General features: G+C 40.3%; 2 protein-coding genes across 3 annotated transcripts; both read left to right on the forward strand.

Moving 5' to 3' along the window:
• The first annotated feature begins 591 nt into the window (after positions 1–591).
• prkaa1 (protein kinase, AMP-activated, alpha 1 catalytic subunit) lies at positions 592–11,151 on the forward strand. Its single transcript, XM_037117494.1, has 9 exons — positions 592–805; positions 2,554–2,695; positions 5,179–5,272; positions 5,560–5,704; positions 5,861–5,948; positions 6,057–6,281; positions 6,417–6,930; positions 7,071–7,197; positions 8,179–11,151. The coding sequence occupies exons 1-9, from the start codon at positions 709–711 to the stop codon at positions 8,460–8,462; spliced, it is 1,716 nt and encodes a 571-aa protein (XP_036973389.1). The 5' UTR covers positions 592–708; the 3' UTR covers positions 8,463–11,151.
• Positions 11,152–11,511: 360 nt separating this feature from the next.
• On the forward strand, positions 11,512–23,702 carry ttc33 (tetratricopeptide repeat domain 33). 2 transcript variants are annotated; one of them, XM_037117442.1, is made up of 5 exons: positions 11,512–11,616; positions 12,071–12,301; positions 17,147–17,228; positions 20,246–20,377; positions 22,640–23,702. In XM_037117442.1, the coding sequence occupies exons 2-5, from the start codon at positions 12,072–12,074 to the stop codon at positions 23,012–23,014; spliced, it is 819 nt and encodes a 272-aa protein (XP_036973337.1). In that variant the 5' UTR covers positions 11,512–11,616; position 12,071; the 3' UTR covers positions 23,015–23,702. The 2 variants fall into 2 exon arrangements, with proteins under 2 accessions (XP_036973337.1, XP_036973338.1); XM_037117443.1 differs by lacking the exon at positions 11,512–11,616 and adding an exon at positions 11,630–11,775.
• The last annotated feature ends 245 nt before the right edge of the window (positions 23,703–23,947 follow it).

Genomic DNA, 23,947 nt, shown 5'->3' on the forward strand with positions numbered 1-23,947 from the left:
AGCAGTGCATTGGTCATATATTTGACAACACATTTAGGGACCAACCCAGGATGGATTTATTTTAGGAAGCTTTGCAAACAAGACTTGTGTTTTTTGTTCATGCCAGGGCGTGGCACATATTTAAAATTAAGCCACATTGTTTGACCACAGGATCGTATTCTCTTGAAACTCAATAATTTTACCAGTTGTAGTCTAATTTTCATATCTGGTGTCTAGGACAGAGGCCATAAGGTCGACCCATACCTGGCACTATAGTGCTGAGGTGATCCACACTTTCCATAGTGCTGTTTGGCTTTCCCTGTAAATAATTTATGATGCGTTTTTTGAATTTGCTCACGTTGAATTCTGTTCCATTCATTTCTTAGTTTCATGCTATTAATTAAGTATCGCATATATGTCTAATGCAAATGTTATTTCTATTCACTATATGATTCTGCGTTTAAAATCCTCATACACTTTATAATTCCCATGCAAAAATAACATTAATCTATGAAAAGTTGATAATCACACCGCGGTTTAGGAGTTTACAGTAAGCATTTGAATGCACCATACTACGTCGCCTACGCCTCTGACGAATCGCGCAGGAGCCGGGGCGCCTCCCACCCGCCGTACGGAACAGAGCCGCTGGAGTAGAGAGACGCACACAGCGGAGCCCAGACCATCTCTGCCCGCAGCAAGCTAAGCCCGCAGCAAGGCCACTGCGGGAAGATGGCGACGGAAAAAACGAAACATGAAGGAAGAGTTAAAATAGGACATTACATTCTCGGAGACACACTCGGAGTGGGGACGTTCGGGAAGGTTAAAGGTATGTCTGGATGTCTTGACGCTTGTGCATCCTGCCAACTGAAAGATGGTGGCAATGGGGGGTGTTAGCTTAGCTGCTAATGTAGCCTGCTATGCAAGCTAACTTGTCGCAACACCAGGAAGGTATCACACTTGTTGTCCTGCTAGTTGGCTCAACTTGTTTATGACAGACGTGACGTCTTTGGAGGGGCTTAGCTGCAGCTTCCGACGACAGGCTCTCGATGAAAGTTTTATGACATTAGCTTCTATTTAGCCACTTATGTTTCAGTTAGCGTCGGTTGCGTTGTGAGCTAGCCAGAGAGCCACAAGTCGCTTGTCGAGACAGATACCGGGAAGTAAACCGTCTTGGTGTTAGCGCTAGCTGGGTACATATTAATGAGGAGCGTCGGATGTGTCTTTGGTATTAAAGATAAAGACGGCAGCTTGGTCGTACATTTGGTCTCAACACTGCCATCCCTACATGAGTATTATTTGCCATTTTGTTGAAAAGTAATGCTACTAAATGTGTGTGAAATCTACACCCGGTGTTGTCAGTCCAGATGGCGGTGCGATTTTTATGTCAATATACAGCTTTAACTTGTACTAACAGGTATTGATCTAATCACCTACTGGATTTCAGATCATGTGTTTTTGCGTTGGCTCACGTTATCTTCACAGGTTTCTCTATAGTGTTGTCTCGCGTGATGGTTAAAAGCTAAAGCCTTTTTTCCTGTAGGTAGCTTTCCTTTTCCCAGGTATTGCCTTTTGTCTCCTGGGAACAAATGAAAAAGCCACAATATATCCAAATGAAGTGACCAAAACAGGCCATCTCAGGAAACAGAGACAGTCGGAACAGACACAGGCTTTGTTTACAGTCGCTTAATTCCTAGTGAGTCATCTCTCTGCACTCATTTTTTGGGAGCGGACCACAGTAAACTGGAGTTTTTGCTCTGTGACTATGGATGATTACTGGAGGGTTAGTTAATAGTTTACTAGCAGTACACCTGGTAAATCAATAGCAGATTTTACTAACTCACAAGTGCTCTGTCTTGCCTTCCATTTTTCTGCTTAAATTGTGTTATATTTGGGGCTGTGCAATTAATAGAAATGTCATCAAAAGTGCAAAAAAAGTGCAGTTCTCTGTTGACTGTAAATGACATGACAAAACGGCATTAAAATGAATTACTGTAGAGATAATCTGGTCTACAAAACTAGCTCTCCAGACATTTGATGGGTGCAGATATCAATCAAAAACCTTGATGATTTTTACAGTTGTTTTCATATATATATATATTTAAAAACTTGGTGGACAAAAAATAAATAAAACAACACTTTTAAAAGTAATCTATCAATCTATCAAAAGTAACAAAGAAAATATAAAGAAACTGCTGCAAGGTCCTAGTGAACTCTACTCCCCCCAGGAATTTCATGAATGAATCTAAGATCTTTTCAGAAGTGCTGTATTTGTCCTTGACTATATATGTAAGTTCCTCTCTAGTCAGACATTGCACCAATCCATCAACCCAGCTTTGCTTGCATGGCCTATTTACAGATTTTCCATGACAGAGCAATTTTATGTTCACCTTCAAGTAAACAAAATTAAACCATCTTCTTATATGTACTGTTAAGTTAACAGTTTACATCTTAAAATATACAGTGTAGGGCATAGTGCGGTCTTCTCTTTTATGGCAGAGGATATCTTGTATTTTTGGGTTGTATTTTGTGTTGTAATTGGTATTACTCATTTGCTCATTTTGTTTCATCCTGCAGTTGGCCAACATGAGCTGACCAAGCACCAAGTGGCAGTGAAGATCTTGAACAGGCAGAAGATCCGCAGTTTGGACGTTGTGGGAAAGATCCGCAGGGAGATCCAGAACCTCAAGCTTTTCAGGCATCCTCACATAATTAAACTGTAAGTCCTAGATTACACCCTGCTCGCTGCTCCATAATCCCCCTGCCGCCACATTAATGCCACCCACGGAGCTATTTCCAGGCTTTAATGGTGTGTTTTAGAATACATCCATCTAGGACAATATCTGTCTGACCCATCTCCTCTCCCTTAACTCCTCGGCTTTGTCTGTTTTGGTGATCCCCTCTGTTGACCTTTCATTTTAATGAAAAAAGTGTTTCATCATTGTTTTCTGTTGTTGACCTCTTCCTCTTAAATGCAGTATTCATAGAACACAGTATTCATAGAACTCATTATTCCACAAAGTGCAGCTGTACTCGAACAGGAGAGAATATATCTGCAGCTCATTATCAATTAATCTGCTGAATATCTGTAATAATGATAATTGCCTAATTTAGCCAGTTTAATCAAATCTATGATCAAAATAGCGATAAATTCGGTTTGATTAGAATGATTGACTAATCCTTGCAGCTCTACATCTGCATATAATGATGCAGAGACATATCTGACTGTGTTGTTTTGAATAAGTCTTTGTTTAACTTCCAGTCTGAACTGACTGTGATACTAATCAGAGGCCAACTAAGGTCGCTGTTTTGGCTTCAGTGCGCAGGTGCATCCAGCAGTGACCGTAACCATTACCAGCATGAAGTAAACATTCCATTCGGCGACACAAAAATGCGGGACATTAACTGTTGTTGATAGAGCCACTGATCTAAAAATATCATCGGTGAAATACGAAGGTACTTCCTGTCTGGTATCTTGCAGGGAGGGCCAGATGCCACATTGAGGAGGTCATTAAACTGACCAGAAGGTGTGGCTGATGACCAGAAATACCAGCTCCATGTCATGCATGCACAAGAATGTAAACTCTGTTTTGTGTGTGTGTGTGAGAAAGAGACGGCGAGATCCCATCTCTGATTGGGAGCACAAACACTGGGGCAGAGTGCAGAGCATTGCCTGCCTCGTCTGAATAATGTTTAGTCAAGGCAAATGGAGCAACATTACACAGTACTGCTTCACTTGTTTTACAGGATGTTGTAACAACAGATGAGATGAGCAGTTCCGTCAATATCTTTTCAAACTTTGGTCATTAGCTTGAAGGTGCATTTGTTTTCGTAGGTTTACCACAATCATTAGTGCATTAAGACTCAGACAGACACGGCAGTTTCACAATGAATTGGCTAAAGCTGGTGTGTTTAAGGACGAAAGCATTTTATTACAATATTTAAACCCTTCCGTATTGTCCTTGCTTTGCATCTGTTTTTTTGGTATTTTAAAACATGTATTTGCAGGGATGCAGGGTTTATAATGTGGTTTCTGTGCTGCTGACATATTCCAGGTGTCCTGTTTGCTTATTCTGTTGCTTGATGTAGAATGTGACAATCACTGACGAGAATGTGGCTTATGTGCAAGTGGAGCCACACGGCCAGTGTAGTGTAAATAGATGGAGGTGCCTGTGTGGATTCTGTGGTGCAAGAATTTCCTACTAAGCCAAGGACTGAAAGCATAGGCAGTAACAAGTAATGCATTCTTAGGTCACCCAATCAGTGACATATAACTAATGCTGCAGTGGTATTAGGTACCTGCACTTTTGAGTATTGATGCTGTTTGTTGCCTTGTGGCATTGATGGATATGGGTAAGGGGGAAATCTCTGGGATCAATTTAAATGATTGTTATGGCATCGATTGTTTTTAAAATGCCCAAAGCTATATGAACATGCACCATCATTAGATTATTTTATTTTATGTTTTTGCTGTTTTTTCACAGCCTATCTTATGTTTGCTTTTTGATCCTATGGTTGGTTGTGCTTATCATTCTGGATTAGATGACTAATGCATTTGCTTGTAATGCGTGTTGAGGTGAGATACCATCTGTATACCTCTAGAGGTTTTCTCAATCTCACCTGTGCGAACTGCTTTTCTTTTGTTGCTGGATTTCTGTGGCTTTGAAAAGAATAAAAAAATATAACGGCTGCCTTCCTTCAGACTTGCACACTAAAGCCTTGTTGGTTTTGTGACCCTCCTGGCTAAGGTTGAAAGTGGGTTGGACACTGCCACAAACATAATTTACGAGCAGTTATTCACTACTGCTCAAGAACTGAGGGCAAGGAAGAGGGCATGCATGACAGGGTGCAATGAAACACAGGTTTCTAAAGTCTGTCACATGGTCAAATGGTTTATTAGTCTATTACTGTTCATTAGTTTTAGTTATATTGTTGCTGTGCTGTTTTTCTACTGGGAATGGAGCCACGCAGATACAGTATGCTGTAGGTTTTGTGCTTGTTTTGGTGACACATAAAGCAACAAAAACATTTCCTCTAGCCACTTCTGATGTTTTAAATATCTAACAGTTACCAAATCCGGGGGATTAAATACCACACTTTCCTATTTTTCTTTGTACGAATGATGAAATAAGAAATCCTTACTGTGTATATGAGCAGTGTGATATCCGAATGTTGATTTCCACTTTGTGTTGATGTCTGCAGGTATCAGGTTATTAGCACCCCAACAGATATCTTCATGGTGATGGAATATGTCTCAGGAGGCGAGCTCTTTGACTACATCTGCAAAAACGGAAAGGTAGATACTGGAAAATGTCTTATAGTCTTGTATAATGACGTCTCAAATTTTGTTTCCACCTTGTTGTATATTTTATGATCAGTGAGGGGAACCGGAACACAGGAGTGCATTATGCGCTTGGTGTTCTTGGCAGCTTTTTTGTGCAGATACAGTTGCCTGTGAACCAAAAAGCCAACATCGCCTGCAAAAGATATCAAAACATGACACGAAGTGCTGCTTAGTCAGCTGTGATGTGCTAACTGACTCAGTGAAGATCTCACCTCATGGATAATTTTCTGCTCTGACAGTTGGATGAGAAGGAGAGTCGTCGGCTGTTCCAGCAGATCATTTCAGCTGTAGACTACTGCCACAGACACATGGTGGTGCACCGAGACCTCAAGCCTGAAAATGTGCTGCTTGATGCACACATGAATGCCAAGATTGCAGATTTTGGTGAGTGTCTCAGTCAGGAGTCTTAACTTGCACAATTTTATTTAATTATTATTATTATTATTTATTTTTAATATTGATGCATTTGTACAGCACTTCAAATCCATGAGTATTTGAAATACATGTGTTCGCTATACAACGGTGTACGATTCTGTGCAGGTTTATCAAACATGATGTCAGACGGAGAGTTCCTGCGAACAAGCTGTGGTTCTCCAAACTATGCTGCTCCTGAGGTCATCTCGGGAAGGTAATGCTGACACAGAATTTTAAGCATGCTCCAATTATGTTGCTGGTTAAGCAAAACCTTGTAAAATGTCGCCTTGAGATCACAGGATTTGTTTTCCCTCATCCTCAGGTTATATGCTGGTCCAGAGGTCGATATCTGGAGCAGTGGAGTCATTCTCTATGCCTTGTTGTGTGGGACGCTTCCCTTTGACGACGACCACGTGCCAACACTCTTTAAGAAGATCTGCGATGGGATCTTTTTCACCCCGCAGTATCTGAACCCTTCAGTAATAAGCCTCCTTAAACACATGCTGCAGGTGGACCCCATGAAAAGAGCCACTATCAAAGAGATCCGGTGAGCATGATGTAAAGTCTGTCTTTTAGGTCTAGATTATAGAGCAGATCATCTGTTTATAACTAGTCTTATTGATCCGTTTGTATTCATGCTCTTAAGTTTGTTTTACTACAAAAACATTTTCTCCCATCACAGAGAGGACGATTGGTTCAAGCAGGACCTACCCAAGTACTTGTTCCCTGAGGACCCCTCCTACAGCAACAACATGATTGACGACGAGGCCCTGAAGGAGGTATGTGAGAAGTTTGAGTGCACAGAGGAGGAGGTCCTCGCCTGCATATACAGTCGCAACCATCAGGATCCACTGGCCGTCGCCTACCACCTCATCATTGACAATCGTCGCATCATGAATGAAGCCAAGGATTTCTACCTGGCATCCAGCCCTCCCGACTCTTTTCTAGACGACCAGCACCTGACCTCATCTGGCTCAGCTGTGACCGTCAAGCCCCACCCTGAGCGCGTACCCTTCCTTGTGGCAGAGACGCTCCCCAGGCCTCGCCACACGCTAGATGAATTAAACCCCCAGAAGTCCAAGCACCAGGGGGTTAGAAGGGCCAAGTGGCACCTGGGTATCCGCAGTCAGAGTAGACCCAATGATATCATGTCAGAAGTGTGTCGTGCCATGAAACAGCTGGATTATGAGTGGAAGGTAAGGAAGAAACTTGGCATGTTGAGAAAATAGTCACATATTCAAATAGTAATTAAGTTAGAGATTATATGATGAAAGCAACATGATCTTCAGGAGGTAAATGTATGCAGTCATTGTTTGTTCACCCCTCAATCCTGCAGGTCGTGAATCCATATTATCTACGTGTGAGAAGGAAGAATCCGATCACGGGGATGCAAACCAAGATGAGCCTTCAACTCTACCAGGTGGACAGTAGAACCTACCTCCTTGACTTCCGTAGCATAGACGGTAAGTTGTGATCACACTTTATCAATTACATTAGACAAGATGTGTTGGGAAAAAAACACTGCTTATATTACCCATTTACAAAAATAATCGAATCGTGAGAAGTGGGTCATCAATTAAGGTCTTGTTCAGTAAACCTGAAATATAAAAGATAATGGAGACAGAAACGTGATGTGTTCTCTAATGTTAGTTGTATCTTAAACTTACCAGTTTTGTTAAGTTAATGACCTGTTAACATTGACACGACACTCAAAAGTAAGCTGGATTCGGCTCCCTGTATTTCGATAGTGTTTACATGGATTCTGTCCAGGAGTATTCCGTATCAGTGCCGACCTCGTAAATGATTTACTCGGGGTTGAGGGCTTGAGCTTTACACAGTCTGTAGGTGAGCAGCGGCATGTCAAAGGAGGATATGAGATAAGAGTGTTGTGTAAGTGTATAGGCCATTCATGAAGCACAGGCATGCTGTGTGAAGGGTACGAGACAAACATTTGACTTCAGGCTACAGCAAAGTCAGCCACACTTGTACTGTTCAGCAGGAGTTGTAACCGATAGCTTGAAGGAAGGGAAGGCTGGGTGAATTTGACCTTAAACTGAAAAACAGGTTGTGCAGAAATTCAGACTATTCAAAACTGGTAGGTTAGACTTTCTACAAGACAACATTTTATACCATGTTTATGTCATATTTATGTCAATACAGAAAGTAAGGCCTACATTTATTTATGAAGTACATGAATGTCTTTATTTTTGCCAGCCGTATAGTAATTTGTCCCAAGCTGTTCCCAAGGATTGTTATCTTTCCTTATCTGGCATATTATAATGGGTTGGTATTGGCTTAAATACTACTCATAACACTGATCAGTGCTTTTTAAGACTTTTCAAGACCTGCAGAAATCCTGTTTGTAGATGTTGAACTGGAATGAAGAATAATGTATAAAAAAAACAAAAAAAACCAAACAAACTTTTGTGCCTTGTGTTATTCAGATGATATGTTGGAGACAAAATCTGGAACTGCTACCCCTCTCCGCTCTGGGTCTGTGGGAAACTATCGCACCACTATTAAGAACGATGTTGATGGGGCGGATGCTCCAGCTACGTCGAGCCTTGTGCAATCCACCAAGGCTGCAGAAGGCTCTTTAGCGTCGTCATTGACCTCCTCCATCGACTCGACGGGAGGCGGAGACATTGCATCTATCCCTCGACCAGGAAGCCACACCATTGAGTTCTTTGAGATGTGTGCAAATCTTATTAAACTACTTGCACGATAGCTTGCAAAACAATCGCTAGCCTTTTTTCTTCTCCGAGTGTCTTTATAGCAATAAGCATGCAACCGATTCATGGCTCAACTCATCCCGGCTGAGGATGAAGTGATTGTTCCATGGCACTGATGCGAGTCAGTGTTCCCTAAGAGGAAGAGATGTATATTGAGCTGGCAGGGAATGGAAGGGGTTACTAAGAACGAGAAGTGACAAGCTACTTAATAGCTTAGGACAGAACAACATTTAGGAGGGGGTTTTACAATTTTCTGATCAATTTAATAGCAAAATGTCCACATCCCACCTATACATATACGCGCAAGTGATTACACTGAATTTTCTGTGCTGTAGCCAGCGAGCACTGCTTTCCAGTACAGAGGAAAAGATCAAGTTTGTACCTGCAGAGAAGGAAGCCACATGTTGAGGGTTTGGTATTTGGGTGGCAGCCGTATAGGATGCAGGAAGCACTTTTGCACAAGTATCTTTTATTTCCTGCTGCTCTTGTATTTCTCTCAGTGGGGATCAGAGGAGTGGTGCAGATGTATCGGGCGCTGCACTGGCTATAACTAGGGTTGTCGTACCCATCACACTCATTGGACTTTGAAGAAGTGCAATGACCCTTGTATTCCTGTCTTGTGTCAGGGACAAAAGAATGCTTCATCAGATTTATGTTTGGGTTTCTTTTTTCTTTTCTTTTTTTTTTTGAGAATCTGAGTTGTCAGACTAAATTGTCATGGTTTTGTCCTTGTTGTAAAAATTTGTTCGAATGTGTCTGTCCCCTACATTTTTATATATAAAGACGTGAATATATTTATCAGTGCGTTAAGTGGACGCAGTGTTGGCTCTATTGGAAATGGATTTTTTTTTTGTTTTTGTTTATTGCATTAAGATCTATTGCTGGATGGCATATATATTCCTTTTTTTACTGTCTGGTTTTTAAATCAATATCACAGTTTTGTTTCCTTCAATCATGATTATTCTGATACTTGATTGTCTTTCCACATAAATATAGCCTGCTTTTACCATTTAAGAGGTATTTTGCCATGACAGTCAAAATCTAGAAATATATCATTTTCACATGTCACATATTAAAATGACAAGTTGATTTTGACTTTTTATTTGTTGTATTTTCTATTTCTTGTTTGTTTTTTTTTTTTTTTAGATCAAGAATTAGGATGATTACTGAGTTAAATGCCTTTTGCCTACATTCAACTTGTAAATGCCAATCCATCACAAGCATCTAGGCCTCATAGCTCAGTTCCAAAATGAGTAGTAGCAATTACATGCAGTGCATTGACAACATGTAACGGCAGGTGAATACACCCAGAATATTGCTATTTTTTGGAAATGTTTGTTTTGATTGCCCCATGCATTCCCATGAAGCTTGACCGTAAAGGAAGATTTACATATGTTTGAACCGGAATCAGACTTGTGAGCTTGCAGTCCAGCCGGTTAGATCGCATTTCTGATAAAAGAAATAAAAACTTTGCACGCGCATTGAGGTCGTAACCGTGTAGCTGGTTTATATTTGATAAAAAAAAATATAAGACGGAACCTGATACTTGCAAGCTCACAAAGCTGGTTGATTTGTCTTTAATCACAAGTGTGATGCGTCTCCCTTCATTTCCTGTCCACAGTCTTAAAGTTTTGAGTGGTGTCTGTTGTTTGGCTGCCTTATCATTATCAGTACTGTTGAATCAGTTTTTATTTCAGTAAAAGATTGATTGGTCAGAATTATTGGCACATTTTGCAGTTTTAAGAGTTACAGTCCACAAAGTATTTTGTCAGTGTCCGTTTGTTTCAAATTAAAAGATTATTCTATTTGTTGGCTTTAAAAAACAAGAAAAAGAAAACTCCTAAAATGCAAAACTTAAAATAAACATCTGATTACTGTATGTTGTTGCCAAACTGTTGTAGACCTGAGTAATTGTTACCACATTTTAATTTAGGCAAAGGAAAAACTAAATTTAACATAAAACGTAAACTGGTTTCTAATTGCGTCATCATCATTTTTGTCCTCATACATTTACACCAGGTTTAAAAGACGTGCATGTTCTCAGTGTAATATCAAACACTTAGTTACTTTAGTTATGAGGTATTGGAAATTGCTGAAGTCTTTGTTTTCCAGTGTTAAGCCCACAGCTTTAAAATTATATACAAAATATCTCATTTGTAAAAAAGAGTTTACATTTCAGAGGTGTTGTTCGACAAAAATTGCCAAGTGACAATAATTATGATCATCTTGTTTCTTTTGCTGTCTTGCGGGGCAGGTTTGGACTGAAATATTTAGTTGATATTTGACAGTTATGTCTCAGTTTTAAACTAGAGTTTATAAAATATAGTGATCATGGTAAGGAAACACGCACTATGGTCTTGGAAAGATATTGTGAAACTAAAGCATTTTTAGTTTAAAGGGCAGTTGCAAGTTCAGATTACAAAACTTCTCATGAGTTTCATGATGGGTATTGTAGGAGAGATGAATGTGTGAGGCCGTGACCTTTTTTGACAGCAGATGGAGTAGTGTCCTAGTGGACTGTTAGCAGATATATTCTGTCTATTTGAACTGCTTCAAAGAAATATTGTTCTATTTTTGTTTGATGTGTAAAGGGACCCTACCAGATGGACCAGTGTAAATCTGAATGGACAGTGTTGAAATCGTTTGTATACACAACTGCCTAATAAACTGCTAAATTGCACACAATTCTGCTGAAGTTTTTCTTTTTCTTTCTTTCTTTTTTTTTTTTTTAAGTTTCTGCTCTTTTGACAGTTTTGAGGAGGAAGTCGCATTAACGTGAAATACATTACCTTAATATCATAGCTGTACTATAAACAGTGGCAATGTGTGTAGTATCAGGGCAGTTATGCTGTGTGAGTGGTGCCACCTTGTGGGGAAAAGTGTAAGCCCAAGACAATTTATTATTATTGTTTTGGACGTTTTCTTGAGAATTTAAGCATATTTAACGCAGTAAATTATAGATAAAAGAAATAGTGTACTTAACATGCCAGTATATCGGCTTCAAAAATAAGGTTCGTGTTTCTTTAAGAGCCGTTGTAAACATTTCCGTAGCTTCCGGGTCTTTAATGTGAAGGGTCACCAAATATGGCGAACTATTAACTTCCGTTGCCGTTAGCTTGTCCAGTTTAGCTCCAGGAAAGCTGTTATTTCGTACGTAAACGTTCCCTCCTGAGCAAATTTAACTAGCTTTAAATAACATTATGAAGTATATTATGGGTTCTCGAAATTAATTTCGTGTGCGCCAAAGGTGTTTGTACAAGTGTGAGCTCTGCTACCCTAGCTGGTGTTAGCTAGCGTTACTGTGAAACGGTAGTATTTGTTTATAAGCGAGCTTGTCTAGTAGGGTGTCATTGGTAACGCTATATAACAAGCCTTATGCACTTTACTTACATAAAAAATACACCTAACAGTAAACCATACATGAGTAGTTGGTAATTTAAGTTGTACAATGCAAATACACTGGCCAGTGTTTAGTTAGCTGGGTTTCTAATGTTTCAAAATAAAAGTCTAACGCTATGGATTTTGCTGTACTAACTGCTTAATGACTTTTAGGTGAACTGGGTTTTTTGATCATGCAGCGTGTGACTGCACCTTTTCCCTGCAGGATGGCTTCATTTGGCTGGAAGAGGAAAGTTGGTGAGAAGGTTTCAAAGTCAGTGGTGCAACAGTTTGAGGCTGAGGCAGAGAAAGCTAAAGATGTTGGACCGAGTCTTCAGGACGAGGAGGTGGACTGGCTGCACGCCTCCAAACGACGGCGGGAGGTCCTGCTGGATGACTGTGCGTCAAAGAGCAACAGGCTGAAGGACGAGGGTGCACAGCTGGCTGAGCAAGGCAGGTGAGGGATTGTCAGGTTTATTTGCATTCTGTGTGCACATCATGCCAGGGACATCTTTAAAAATGACTCGCACACATTCAAACATCCATTGTTTGGTCAGTTGTGTACCAGATGTGTCAGATTGCTTGCACACAGATGCACACATGCTATATAGAACTTTTGGTTCCTTTGTGGGTGGCAGGATTAGTTAGGATTTTGAGAAAAATGCAGTGTACTGTTAAATCCCAGGTCTTGAATATTTGCTCACCTGCCGCTTTGTTGAAAACAACCGGTGCTGAGCAAACAAGCTTTATTTAGTGTACATTATTATTTCCTTTGAAAGACATTTTCCGTAATCTCTGCCAGGTTTATTACAAGCAGGATTACCACTTGAATCTTATTTTGTTCTTTGATGCCGAGGGCTTCCTGTCTGTTTGCGGCTGTATTATTTATGTGGTCTACTGGATTGGATAGCTGGGGCTTAATTACTCCTTTAATGGATATTCAGAGTTATTATAGTTGAACCACTGGCTGTCCATTTCTCTCAAGTCAGAAAGAAATCAGGAAGTTCACCTACAGAAAGGACGAAATGTGACTTTCAGTTGAACATTAGGCAGGGTTACAACAGGATAACTCAAGGATAGGAGCACAAATTTACCAATAATTATTGACATGTGATATTAGCTGGTGTCCAAGGGAGGGCACCATTGCACAGAGCACACAGACCCATCCGACACAACTAATAGCCTGCTACTGCCTTGCTATTATAGATCAACAGTCACTAAATGCTGTATTTGAAAGGTACAGTCAAGTCTTCCCTGTAATTTATTGAATGTCTTTTCTATGAAAGTAAAATGTGTGTTTTGGTGTCTGCAATCATATGTTCTTGCACACAAAGAGCTGTATTCCGCTCAGCTTTTAAACATCAGTAAAATGGATAAACCGGAGGAATGTATATTTTGGCAGTGTGAGAAGCTGGTATTTAGGCCTATCAACTCTAAAATTCAGGTAACAACAAAAACAGGACAATTGGAAATGAAAGGTTTTTTCAAACACGTGATTAAAAAAGGACATTTTTAAATCGCTCCCACAGTCTACTCTAGCAGCCCCTGTATACGCCTATGAAAAGTTAATGCTATGTTGAAGAATGATAGCAAATATTAAGTGATATTTTGCTGCTTGTGAATTTGAAAGAAAATGCTCAGCTCTACCTCTAAAAATCACCAGGCTGCCTTTGTGTGACAAAATAGACCTACTTCAGGTGCTGTCTGATGCATCTTCCATGATGATTGTCCCTTTTAGCAAATAACGATCACTTTTTGACCCACCCCCTCAGTCTAGTAGATGTAATGTTGTTGCCCGTAGTGCCTGCTTGTAATTGTATTTGCGAGGAGAAAGTGGATTTTGTGAGGGGAAATGATGTCTTTCATGGTGCTCTGTAATGGCTGCTCAGAGGTTTGCGATGGTGTCTGGTCGGGGATATCGGCCGTTAGTTTAACGACATTGACCTCTGATGTCAGACTGTCATTACCAAGGTTCAGATGCTCCTGATGCAATTGAGGAGCTCCTTTTGTACCTATTTTTGATCCGTGTCTCGTCTTGAGTTACATCATGTGCAGGGCCGAGCCTGTTAAGTAGCTTTTGACTTGGATTACAAATTTTAAAGGTCAGCACATATTTTTTATGGCAATTTTCTAGGGTCATGTGAAACAGTTTGCCCCATTTTTATGTGCTTTCATGATTAACAAGACACAGTCAGTATTAAGCTAGATTTAACAGTGATCATTTTTAACTGTATGTGAGATTTTGCCGCTTTAACAGAAGAGAAAAATGTTGAGCTCAGTGCAGACAGTGCAATTATCTTACAGGAACAAAAATCTTTTCTGTGATATCAGCTGCTGTGCAGAGCAGAATCTTAATAAGGATGACTGAGTGTCCAGTCACTGTTGAATATACATGAATGAGCTGATTGACAATTTTATCCATGAGCTGCATGGATGAAAAGGAAAATAAGAAATACCAACCATCTGTTTGAATGAAAAATGAATGCTTGAAAAAACAAAAAACAATCCAAAAAATATTATGCATTGCAGATTGCATATGCATTTGTAAATGTAGTTTTATTCTGGGCTGCTATTAGGGCTCAAATGATGAAGTCTGCCCGATTGACCGAGTCATGTCATAAAATGTCATGTTGGGCTAGATAATCTAGCAAATAGCTGCATAATTGGACGAATGGTAAAAAAAAAAGAATGACTCAGCATGCACACTAATTAAGCACATTGTTTTTTTTCTCAAGCTGATTCTTGAAATAGCTGAGGAGAGAGCCATGTCAATTTCTTTTATCTCGAGATAATGTTTTTGAACATTTTAGCTGATATAGCTGGACTGATATCTGCCAGTACTGGTTTATCACAGATATATTGGTATTAGTGTGTATGTTGTCCAATATAAGCAGATGAGAAAACTTTGTACTTAATAGATTATTTTTACTAAGAAACTGTTACAACATTACAAGAAATTTGTGTATTTGGCCAATCTATCCATTTTTACTAAGTACAGGCACCAAGTATAGGTACTAGCCCATAAAATGTAATATTAGTGGGGCTCTAATTTTTGATGTGCAAGATTGTTTGTTGCTCTGAATCCATGGAACACTATTTCCTTTTTCTTAGATAGATATTAACCATGGCAATTCATTAACCAGCTTAATTTTGAACCTTGTTACTTATTACTCGCCATTTAATCAAGAGTTGACGAGAGTTCACCCAGAGTCTTTTGGCTTCTGAACATTAGCAAGAGCCACACAAAGACTCTAGCAACAGACATTCGCTCGAGACGGTTAAAGCAAATAGGTTGTACAAAAGATGACTGACAGTTCTCCGACTTCACCCAGACATCAGCTTAAAGCTGTCCTGAATGAAAAAGAACATGGTGATAGCTTGTGAAGGATTTCTCAGAAGCACTGTGGTGAAAAATAAATCGTGCAGTTGCACAATTATGAGAAATCTTTAACAGCTACTTTAAACAGTTGTTGGGGGAGATGTGGGAGTTTTTGAGGCAGCAAGTCACATCATCATCCAAATGCTCTGCATAGTTTGCTGATTTGTCTGACTGCCAGCTGCCGTGCTGAGTCAATTTTTGCGGACTGAAACTCAGCTCGCGAGATGGAATTTAGCTCTCAGAGGCTTTGGGAAATGTACATCCTCTAAAGGCATGTCTTTTGGGTTCATTTTTTTTTCTCTTTTTTTTAGATATGTCAGTTAGTTATGGGTTATTCTTGTCATCATAACCATGTGTCGGGGATGTTTCCCTCTTTTGGACAGAAGTGTGTGTAACAGTCATAATGTAGCAACCATCTACTTTTTCCAGTACAGGAACTATCTACATATATCTTGGTCTGTTTCATATTTATTCACGCCTTCAAAATTTGAATATGAGAATGCACTATCATCATTCCAAAGATTGCTGGGTTATCTTACTTCTATTAATTTTCTCTCCCTCTGTTCTCGCTGTGGCTGATGTACAGAGTTGTGATAACAGCAGAAGTGCCATTTTTAGCTTTTAGGCTTTGTGTGTTTTAGTTATTGCTTAATTTCCCCCACATGATTTTGCAGTGTCCTTTGCCTCATATGTTGGTCAGATTTCCTCACCCTGCTTTAGTTCCATTTCCTCACTCCTCTCTACTGACTGTTGATTAACAGTGGTGTATGTTTTCACAGGCTGGATCCCAGGTTTTATAACTGATCATCCGTAACGGTCTCATTGTGTGCTTTTGATTGCTTTTTAACTTTCAGGATATCCTTCTCCATAATGCTATAAAAGATGCGGACGAGCGGAGGGACGTGTTGTGTCGTCAAACCCAGGATTTCACCTCATAATCTTTCCAAGCCTTTGTCTTGATCGGGCCATTGAAATAATTCTCGAGTCAATATTGACCTGAGGAGGAGAGGGTGATTAAAGTGCGCATAAACACATTTACAGATCCATTCAGTGTGTTGAAAACCTTGTGAGGCCTCGTAATCAAATCTGTCCAAAACGGATCAGCAGACTAAAAACACTCAATGTGACATCTGGAATTAGCAGCAAATCACAGTGCCTTTTGCTGGCTCAGAGAAGAAACCATAGCATAGATTTCCCTGGGACGAGTTTGATTTGTGACACAATTATCCGCCTCAGTGGACAGGTGTTGGTTTGTTTAGCTGCTTGCCGCCCTTGTATACTCTGTAATGCCATTCTGTCAGACAGGTGCACAGGTGTAATGAAGTTGGCTTGCAGCTTTAGAGCATCCACAAGCCCATGTAGTGTTTTGTTCTGGGGGTCAGTTCCAAGAGGAGATCATTTGATTTGGGTTAAAGTAAAGAGTATGAGTCGAAGTGGGACCAAAATTGTCTGTTCATCTCGGCTTTTGAGGAGTCGTACAGGAGAAGGGGAAGACTGAATCGGGGCAGCTTTCCAACAACACAAGTGGCTTCTCTATAATAAGAATTTACCATGGAGACCAGCTTCATGAAATCCACCAAACAAACATGTGGCCCCATGTTACGTAATATCAGGGCGGAGACAATAAAACTGAATGTCCAGTTGCACGGCTTAATGTAATTGTCTATTTGGATCTGTCATGCTTCACAGCAAATAATTGAATATCAGCCAAAGTCAATTTACAGCCATGTTTAACTTGAAGTAAATAAACATTGATGCATTATAAATGATTTGGATTCAGACGCTTGGTTTTTCGGTAGTCTATTACGTTGCCAAGTTTACCTGGCATCTTGTGGTTTGTGATGCCATTAACAAACTCTTTTAGAGTGCATAATCCTTCAGCTCTTCCATGTGTGTTTGAACAACAGTGTGCGTTCTCTTTAGGCACAAGGAGGCCATTAAGAAGTGGGACGAGGCCATTCAACTGACTCCAGACAACCCAGACCTGTATGAGATGAAGTCCCAGGTAATTTTCCGAACCAAGGATCCCTTCTTTGGGTTAATGTGGTTACAAAATTGTTTTAAACCACACGTCAGATTCTATAGAATGTTTCCTGTTACAGTTGCTTAAGGTACAAGTGTGTCTAAAATGTGATGCATTTTCACATTTTCCTTAAAAGTTTGGCAGTTTAGTTTTTACATCTGGCTGGGACGATATCTCTGATATCTGTGTTCATAGCCACCATACAGCAAGTCAGCCCATGTGCTGCAACCTGTTTTGCAGCTTTGAATGTCAGTATAACTGAACAGCCATAGTGTTATTTTTTCAGTTTGGGACTGCTGCTGAGCACCAGCATGACCGTCTGTCAGCTGCCACTTTGGTATGCTTTTAAGCTGGATACATGGTATCAGCATGTTGATGACACCACTGAAAGTCTGCATTATATTTCCAACGGTTCTTGTGTTTTGGCTCTTTAGCTCCATTTCCTCGTTCCTTTCTCTTGTTCCTTTCACTTCCCTCTCTTCTGGGTGGATACTTTTGTGTCTTTCAGTCTTATTCTGCCATCAGCTGCTGCTCTCTTATTCTTCTAACACAGACATGTACGATTTGATGTAAACAAAATGATCACAGAAAGACAAGTTTTTATAATAACTCTTCATATGCCAATCGCCCCACTGTGGTAGATGTTTTGTCATGTTTTTTAAACTACAATTCTCTCATATTGGATTTTTCTTCTTTGGAAAAGTGGAGCAGTCGGAGGAGGTAGACAGACAGACAGACAGTCAGACAGTCAGACAGTCAGAGCTCTTTCCGTTATTTCTTTTTCATTTACTCCAACTAACACAATCAAATCTCTCCTCATAGTCATAACCACTCTCATCACTTGAACTATTGTAAGCCTAACATAATATTGTCCATTATCGGATATTTGAGAAGGAAATCATTAGGAGGAGGACCAGACCTGGAAAACACCACCACAAAATTGATTTTTGAACCCTGACCTAAGCAAGGACTTGCATTTTAGCTTCGATTCAGTGTGTTTGAACACACATGCGCAGCACACCTAATCTATTAGCCTCCGTTATCAGCGTTGATGTTACTCACACTCATTAGGCTGAAACCTGGAGCTTATCATATTCCCATTATTGGACCCAGATGACGAAGATGGTTACACTGATGCTGGTCACTTACTTCCCCTCATCACTTTCTTCCCGTTTAATTCAATCAGTACTGTGCCTGATACTTCCTGCTGTATATCTGTCACATCTGCAAACATTACATCTTCCTGCTGATAGTGAGGCGTGACCATTGAAACTACTGCATAAATGTGCGTTTGCGATCAACATAACTTGTTGTGATCCATTGTGATATGTTCCTTGAAATTTCGAATCAGTACGAACCAAAGACCGACAGCCATTTTGGTTTTAAGGGACGAGGCAGAGACATTTCTGAGCATTTGTAGCCTGTCACTTAATGTGTATATTCAAGCAAAAATAAAACTTCAGCTATGATGCTGGATGTAGTTTTGGTGTCAATGTACCATCGGGAGTGTGGTCATGATAAAAGATCATGCAGTGGTGTTACTATTGTATCTTAATTTCTTGTGAAGAGAAGAGAGGCTCTTCAGTTTCATTTTCACTTCTGTAACCTGTTTGGTTAGCTGTGCACTTGTGTCACAGAATATGTTGTTAATGTTAAAAATAACTAAATTTATCACAGTTAGATGGAAACCAACAGCTGTGTTCACACTTCCTTTACACCGACTTAAACCTTCACTGTATGTATGATCATCTGACAGCTTTTTTTGGGCACATATGTCACAGTCACAGCCTCAGACTAAAAGAGACAGTGCTGGAGTTGATACTATAAATCCTCCCCCTTGAATAATGTTTTGTTTTTATAAAGATAATGGATGGATGTTATGCAAAGAAATGCACAGTGGGTTGTTTCCAACATGACAGGAAGGCAAAATTCAAAACTATAAAACTGCATGCATGCATCTACTTAGTGTCTGAGTAGAAGCTGACTCATGAGCCTCTGCTGTATCTGGAAGAGGTTCAAAAGGTTAATGAGTTCAGTGCAAACACTGTTAAATGTGAGCATCTGTAAGTACATTACGGAGTGTAATCTTGTGACCATGACCATGCTATTGTTCTGCACTTTACAGTATGTTTGAATGGTGAATTGAGTCTTGTCAGTGATGCAACTAATGCATTATGCAACTAATGCGGATGTAGCCTGTCAGAGTGTCTGTTTCAGGCAGAAGTCCCTCTTGAAAATGGCAAATAGCCGAACACTTACCCCATCGCTAACAGCACAAACCTAAACATGCCATGACTCACCTTCACATGGTACATACTTCATCTTGGGTTTAATGTCAACCAGTGTCATCCACCAATTAATTTCAGATCTATAATGTCAAAAAATTGCAAGAAATGGCCATTACAAGTTACCGGAGTCCAAGGTGACGTCGTCAGATGTCTCATCACAACAGTCTAAAAGAAAAGATAATGAATTCACAATTACATAAAATAGAAAAAAAAAAGCCAAAAAATGACATTTTTTGGATGTAGAAATAGAAGATGCATATTTTTTTGAAAAATAATTTCAACAATTGGTAAAAACATCGATGGATCATTTTCTGTCAATCAACTACACAAGTTATTCTGTCTCAACAGAGAATTTACAAAACTGGAAAATATTTCAAACATACATACATGAGCATGCTATAAAATTTGGAATGTTATTTTTTTTCATTGCCCACTTCTGTATTTTCTTTTTTTTTTTTTTTTTTTATGTTTTTCACAATATTGTTGTTGTTTTTGCACATGTAGGGTTAAAGCAACGGGATGTTATTCCGTGGAGAAAGACAGTCGACTATTGAGTCCCACCCACAGACTGTCAAATCTAGGGGATGAGACTCAAAAATCAATCTGTCTCCAGGAATTTACATCTCTTACCTGTAAAACTGTAAAGGGTGCTCCAGGCTCACCCGAGACCTTAAGATTTAGAGTCTTGAACTACGTCATGTTTCTCAACAGGTGCTGACCATCCTGCAGGAAGTGTTCCCCGCCGTGAAGGCAGCGGAGATGGCGGTGAAGTACCGTCCCCTTTGGTGGGAGGGCTGGCAGACTCTGGGCCGTGCCCAGCTCAACATGGGAGAGGTGGACCTGGTGAGTGTGGCTGGGGATGTACTTCAGATGAAAACAAATTAAAGCATGGCATATGCACAAAAGCCCTCGAACAGCTATATTCAGGGCAGGAAACAAATTAGACGGAGGAGTTTTATGAGTCATAGCAGAAGGAGATGGGAGCAAGGAAACTTTCGGGAAAAAAAAATCTAATTGCAGGTAACAGTAAACTGTATACGAGGTGGCTGAGACTGTGCTCACTTCAGTACACACCAAAATTCAAACTGGCACATATAGGCGTTACCAGCAAACACACTAATGTTACATAAGCAGTGAAGGCTGCCAACTCAGTCACTATCGATTTTCAGTGGAATATCCTTATTCCAATGTTTGATTTTGCTGTGGACCTGTTTTGTAACGACTATAGATCATCCATGTCTTTATCTTTGAGGGGCCGTTAGGATGCGTCAGTTACTTCTGTTTACTACTTTTTGCAGACTTCTCGCCACCGAGTTGAAGTCCCTCTTTCTAAGCACGCCCAGGTGCCCGAGGCTTTGACGATTGCTTAAATTGCCCCAGAACATGCTGGGACCTGTGGGTGTATGAAACCTGCTGATCACAGTTACACTGTTTGCCCCATTTAGTGCCAGGCAAACAGGGCTGAAGTCAGAGAGCCTCCAGGTAATGGCACTGCGCGTCACTCCTAGAGCGAGAGACCTGTCCTACGGCAGCATAAACAACAACGGGAAGTGTTGAAAGTTAGCTGAGCTAACACTAAACCAAATACAGACACACCTCCTTGTATAATGAAACTATTGGGAAGGAAGGGGGGGAAAAATAACAGACATCTATTTTTAGTGAGGCATGTTCAGTCGTGTTTTAGTGCTTTATATGAATCAACATGTTTGCGTTGTGCCTGTTTGTGCAAATGTAAGTGCAGTGATTCCACTTTTTCTCTTTCGGGAGTCTGTTCTTTTCCTTCCCTTTAACTTCCACTCCTCTCCGTCTCACTTGAGGAAAATGGCGAGTACCCAAACAAAACAAACGTACAGCGTCTGATTTCCTTCACTTACTGTTTTAAAACTATTGGAAGCTGACATTGACAACGCTGCAGCATGACAGCTTTGTCTCCATGCATCATTATTATCAGGAAGTTCTCTTTTGGCCAAAAAACATTTCTGGATCGTAACAGCAAAACAGCATTGCAGCATTCTCCTGAACTGTAGAAACTGGGGACTTTTTTAATATTAAAAACAACTTGAAAAAGATGACTATTAGAGCAAGTAAAAAACAACTTTTCCTTTAAAGACATTGTTTAGCTCCAAGAGAGTCTGTTGGAAAAAAATTTGTTCTATATTTTCTTTGGCTCTCGTCATCAAATACTTGATGTCTGATCCGCTGAGGGCACTTCTTTGGGCCTGACTTTTTACCGTTAGTCGGCTTGAGGCCTTTGTTCTGACGTTGGATTGGATTTTCATAAGAGCTTTGGTCACTATCACTAGGAGCAGGTGCAACTCTACTGTTGTACTGTTGCATGATCCCTTCTTTATTGTTCTCTACTGTGTTTTGTCAACCTCGGCCTGCTTGTGTATTTCTACAGCTTTACAGTGCAAGCAGATTGTGCGATTGTGCAAAAGTATTTGGGTGCATCTGTGTGAGAGATTCTGAGTTCTAACATAACACAGACTTCTTTAAGCTCTGTTTCTCGTACACGTAAAAACAACCAATAAACCCTGCTGGCCAGCTGTCAAAAATAAACTTTAATTCTGACTTTAACAGGCAAAAGATAGTCATAACTGGCTTCAGTATCAGATTAACACATTTACACCTTTACAATGTGCTTGACAGATTGCAGACATCCGTTAGAATCAGTTTATGAGCTCATCAGTCACCTCAAACAGCACTCAGACAGATTCAATTCACCATTTCACAGGCAGCAAATCGTCACAGCTAAAGGCCGTGATCAGGTCCCGTAAACGATTGGAGGCAGGTGGTATTTCTGCTCGATAGGACAATAACTTTCACTTTGATCGACTACAGCTGCATAGTCAGCTAAGAGATATTGATGTCTTCTTAATGAAGGCATAAATCCGCCTGCTAGACACCAGGAAGAATGTCAGGGTCCTGCTCATGTTCATGATGCTCCCCCAGCCGATTCAGCTGCACAGATGCCAGTGTCACACCATTCATCTGTGAGAATTACAGAGAAGACACAACCAGGCCTGAAAGAATTAAACATTCAGTCTGTTGGAGGCTATAAACAGCCCTGAAAACTTTTCAATCCCAATCTCAACTCTTCCGCAGGCTTTGAGGTCCTTCCAGGTTGCCGTCCACCTGTGCCCATCAGAGCGCACCCTGTGGCAGGAAGACCTGGCATGGGCATGCAGGTTAAAGAAGCAGCGCATAGGAACTGAGGAGAGAACACGGCAAGAGGAGGAGGCCCAGAAACAGATCCTTAATGCCCCCGAGCTCGAGCAGGACTATGATTTTGAGTCTGATGAGGTGCTGGCAGCCTGCGAGGCCGTCGCTGAGCGACAAACGCGCTATGAGGAGATGAAGAGGACCACTGTGGTCATAGACGCAGAGGGAAATATAAGAAATGTGGTGACTGGTGATGGGGGATCAGAGGACACAGCTACACCATCAAAGGAACAGTTTGTCAAAGCAAGAGGACTTTGAACTGCGCTCAGCATGAGCTGATTGTCCTGCCCGCATTTTTTAAGAATGAATGGTATAATTTCAGAAACCACTGTGAGTGAAGGTTTGTGTGCAACAGAATAAAAGAAAAAAATAGTTTTGTCGTTTTACATTTTCCATCCCTTTAATGTTAATTATGTTAAATGTGCATGTAAAGAAGATCCATTTTTTACTAATGTAGTAATCTGGCTCTTTACTGTAAGTCATTCGGTTCCAGATACCCAAGAACTTTCGTACGTCTTATCTCTGTTTCAGTGTTTCCTCTGAATGGCACAATAACACTTTGAGTTTATAGTTAATGGACTCTGTGAAACTTGATGGAGTCATTAATGAAAACAGGATTGTAAAAGATGCTTGGAAATTGACCCCCTTGAATTGACTTAAATGTACAGATAAAGACGGAGAGCAAAAGCTCCAATTAGCTTTTGAGTTAAATCTGTTTGACTGGGAATTAGATTAAATGAATCAGAGTTTAGTATCCTCCAGGACTAAAGTTCCAGGTGGTAGAAATTTAACAGAATTACAATCACATCACATCATGTCTGATAGTCACAGTTAATGATCTGTGAGGTTTCCATATGTTGGTGTTTATTGAACAGGCTGCTGCTGAAAAGGACAGTGCATGCTCAGCAAATTGCCGAAGTGTGAATAAACACAAAAAAACTAAAGACTTTTTGAGTCGAGCTGTTGTCTTGTATTTGTTTGTCTTAATGATATGAGTTGCAGGAACTGTTTCACACAGGACACAACTGATCACACCTCTATACAAAGTGCTGCCGAGACAAACCACAGCATCTAATTGCAGCAGCAAAGAAAACAAAACCGAATGCAGTGAAACAGAAGCGATCTGTTGTCTGTGTTTCTCACAGCCTAGTAGCAAGTCTTTATTTCTGTTTAGAGAATGATCATTTTAAA

Source organism: Acanthopagrus latus, chromosome 12, assembly GCF_904848185.1.
Source record: "Acanthopagrus latus isolate v.2019 chromosome 12, fAcaLat1.1, whole genome shotgun sequence".
In the NCBI taxonomy this organism is placed as follows: Eukaryota; Metazoa; Chordata; class Actinopteri; order Spariformes; family Sparidae; genus Acanthopagrus; species Acanthopagrus latus.

Coding starts and splice junctions, on each gene's coding strand:
- prkaa1 (XM_037117494.1), top strand. CDS start 709: ATGGCGACGGAAAAAACGAAACATGAAGGAAGAGTTAAAATAGGACAT. Junction 806..2,553: donor GACGTTCGGGAAGGTTAAAG/GTATGTCTGGAT, acceptor TTCATCCTGCAG/TTGGCCAACATGAGCTGACC. Junction 2,696..5,178: donor CATCCTCACATAATTAAACT/GTAAGTCCTAGA, acceptor TGATGTCTGCAG/GTATCAGGTTATTAGCACCC.
- ttc33 (XM_037117442.1), top strand. CDS start 12,072: ATGGCTTCATTTGGCTGGAAGAGGAAAGTTGGTGAGAAGGTTTCAAAG. Junction 12,302..17,146: donor CAGCTGGCTGAGCAAGGCAG/GTGAGGGATTGT, acceptor CGTTCTCTTTAG/GCACAAGGAGGCCATTAAGA. Junction 17,229..20,245: donor TGTATGAGATGAAGTCCCAG/GTAATTTTCCGA, acceptor GTTTCTCAACAG/GTGCTGACCATCCTGCAGGA.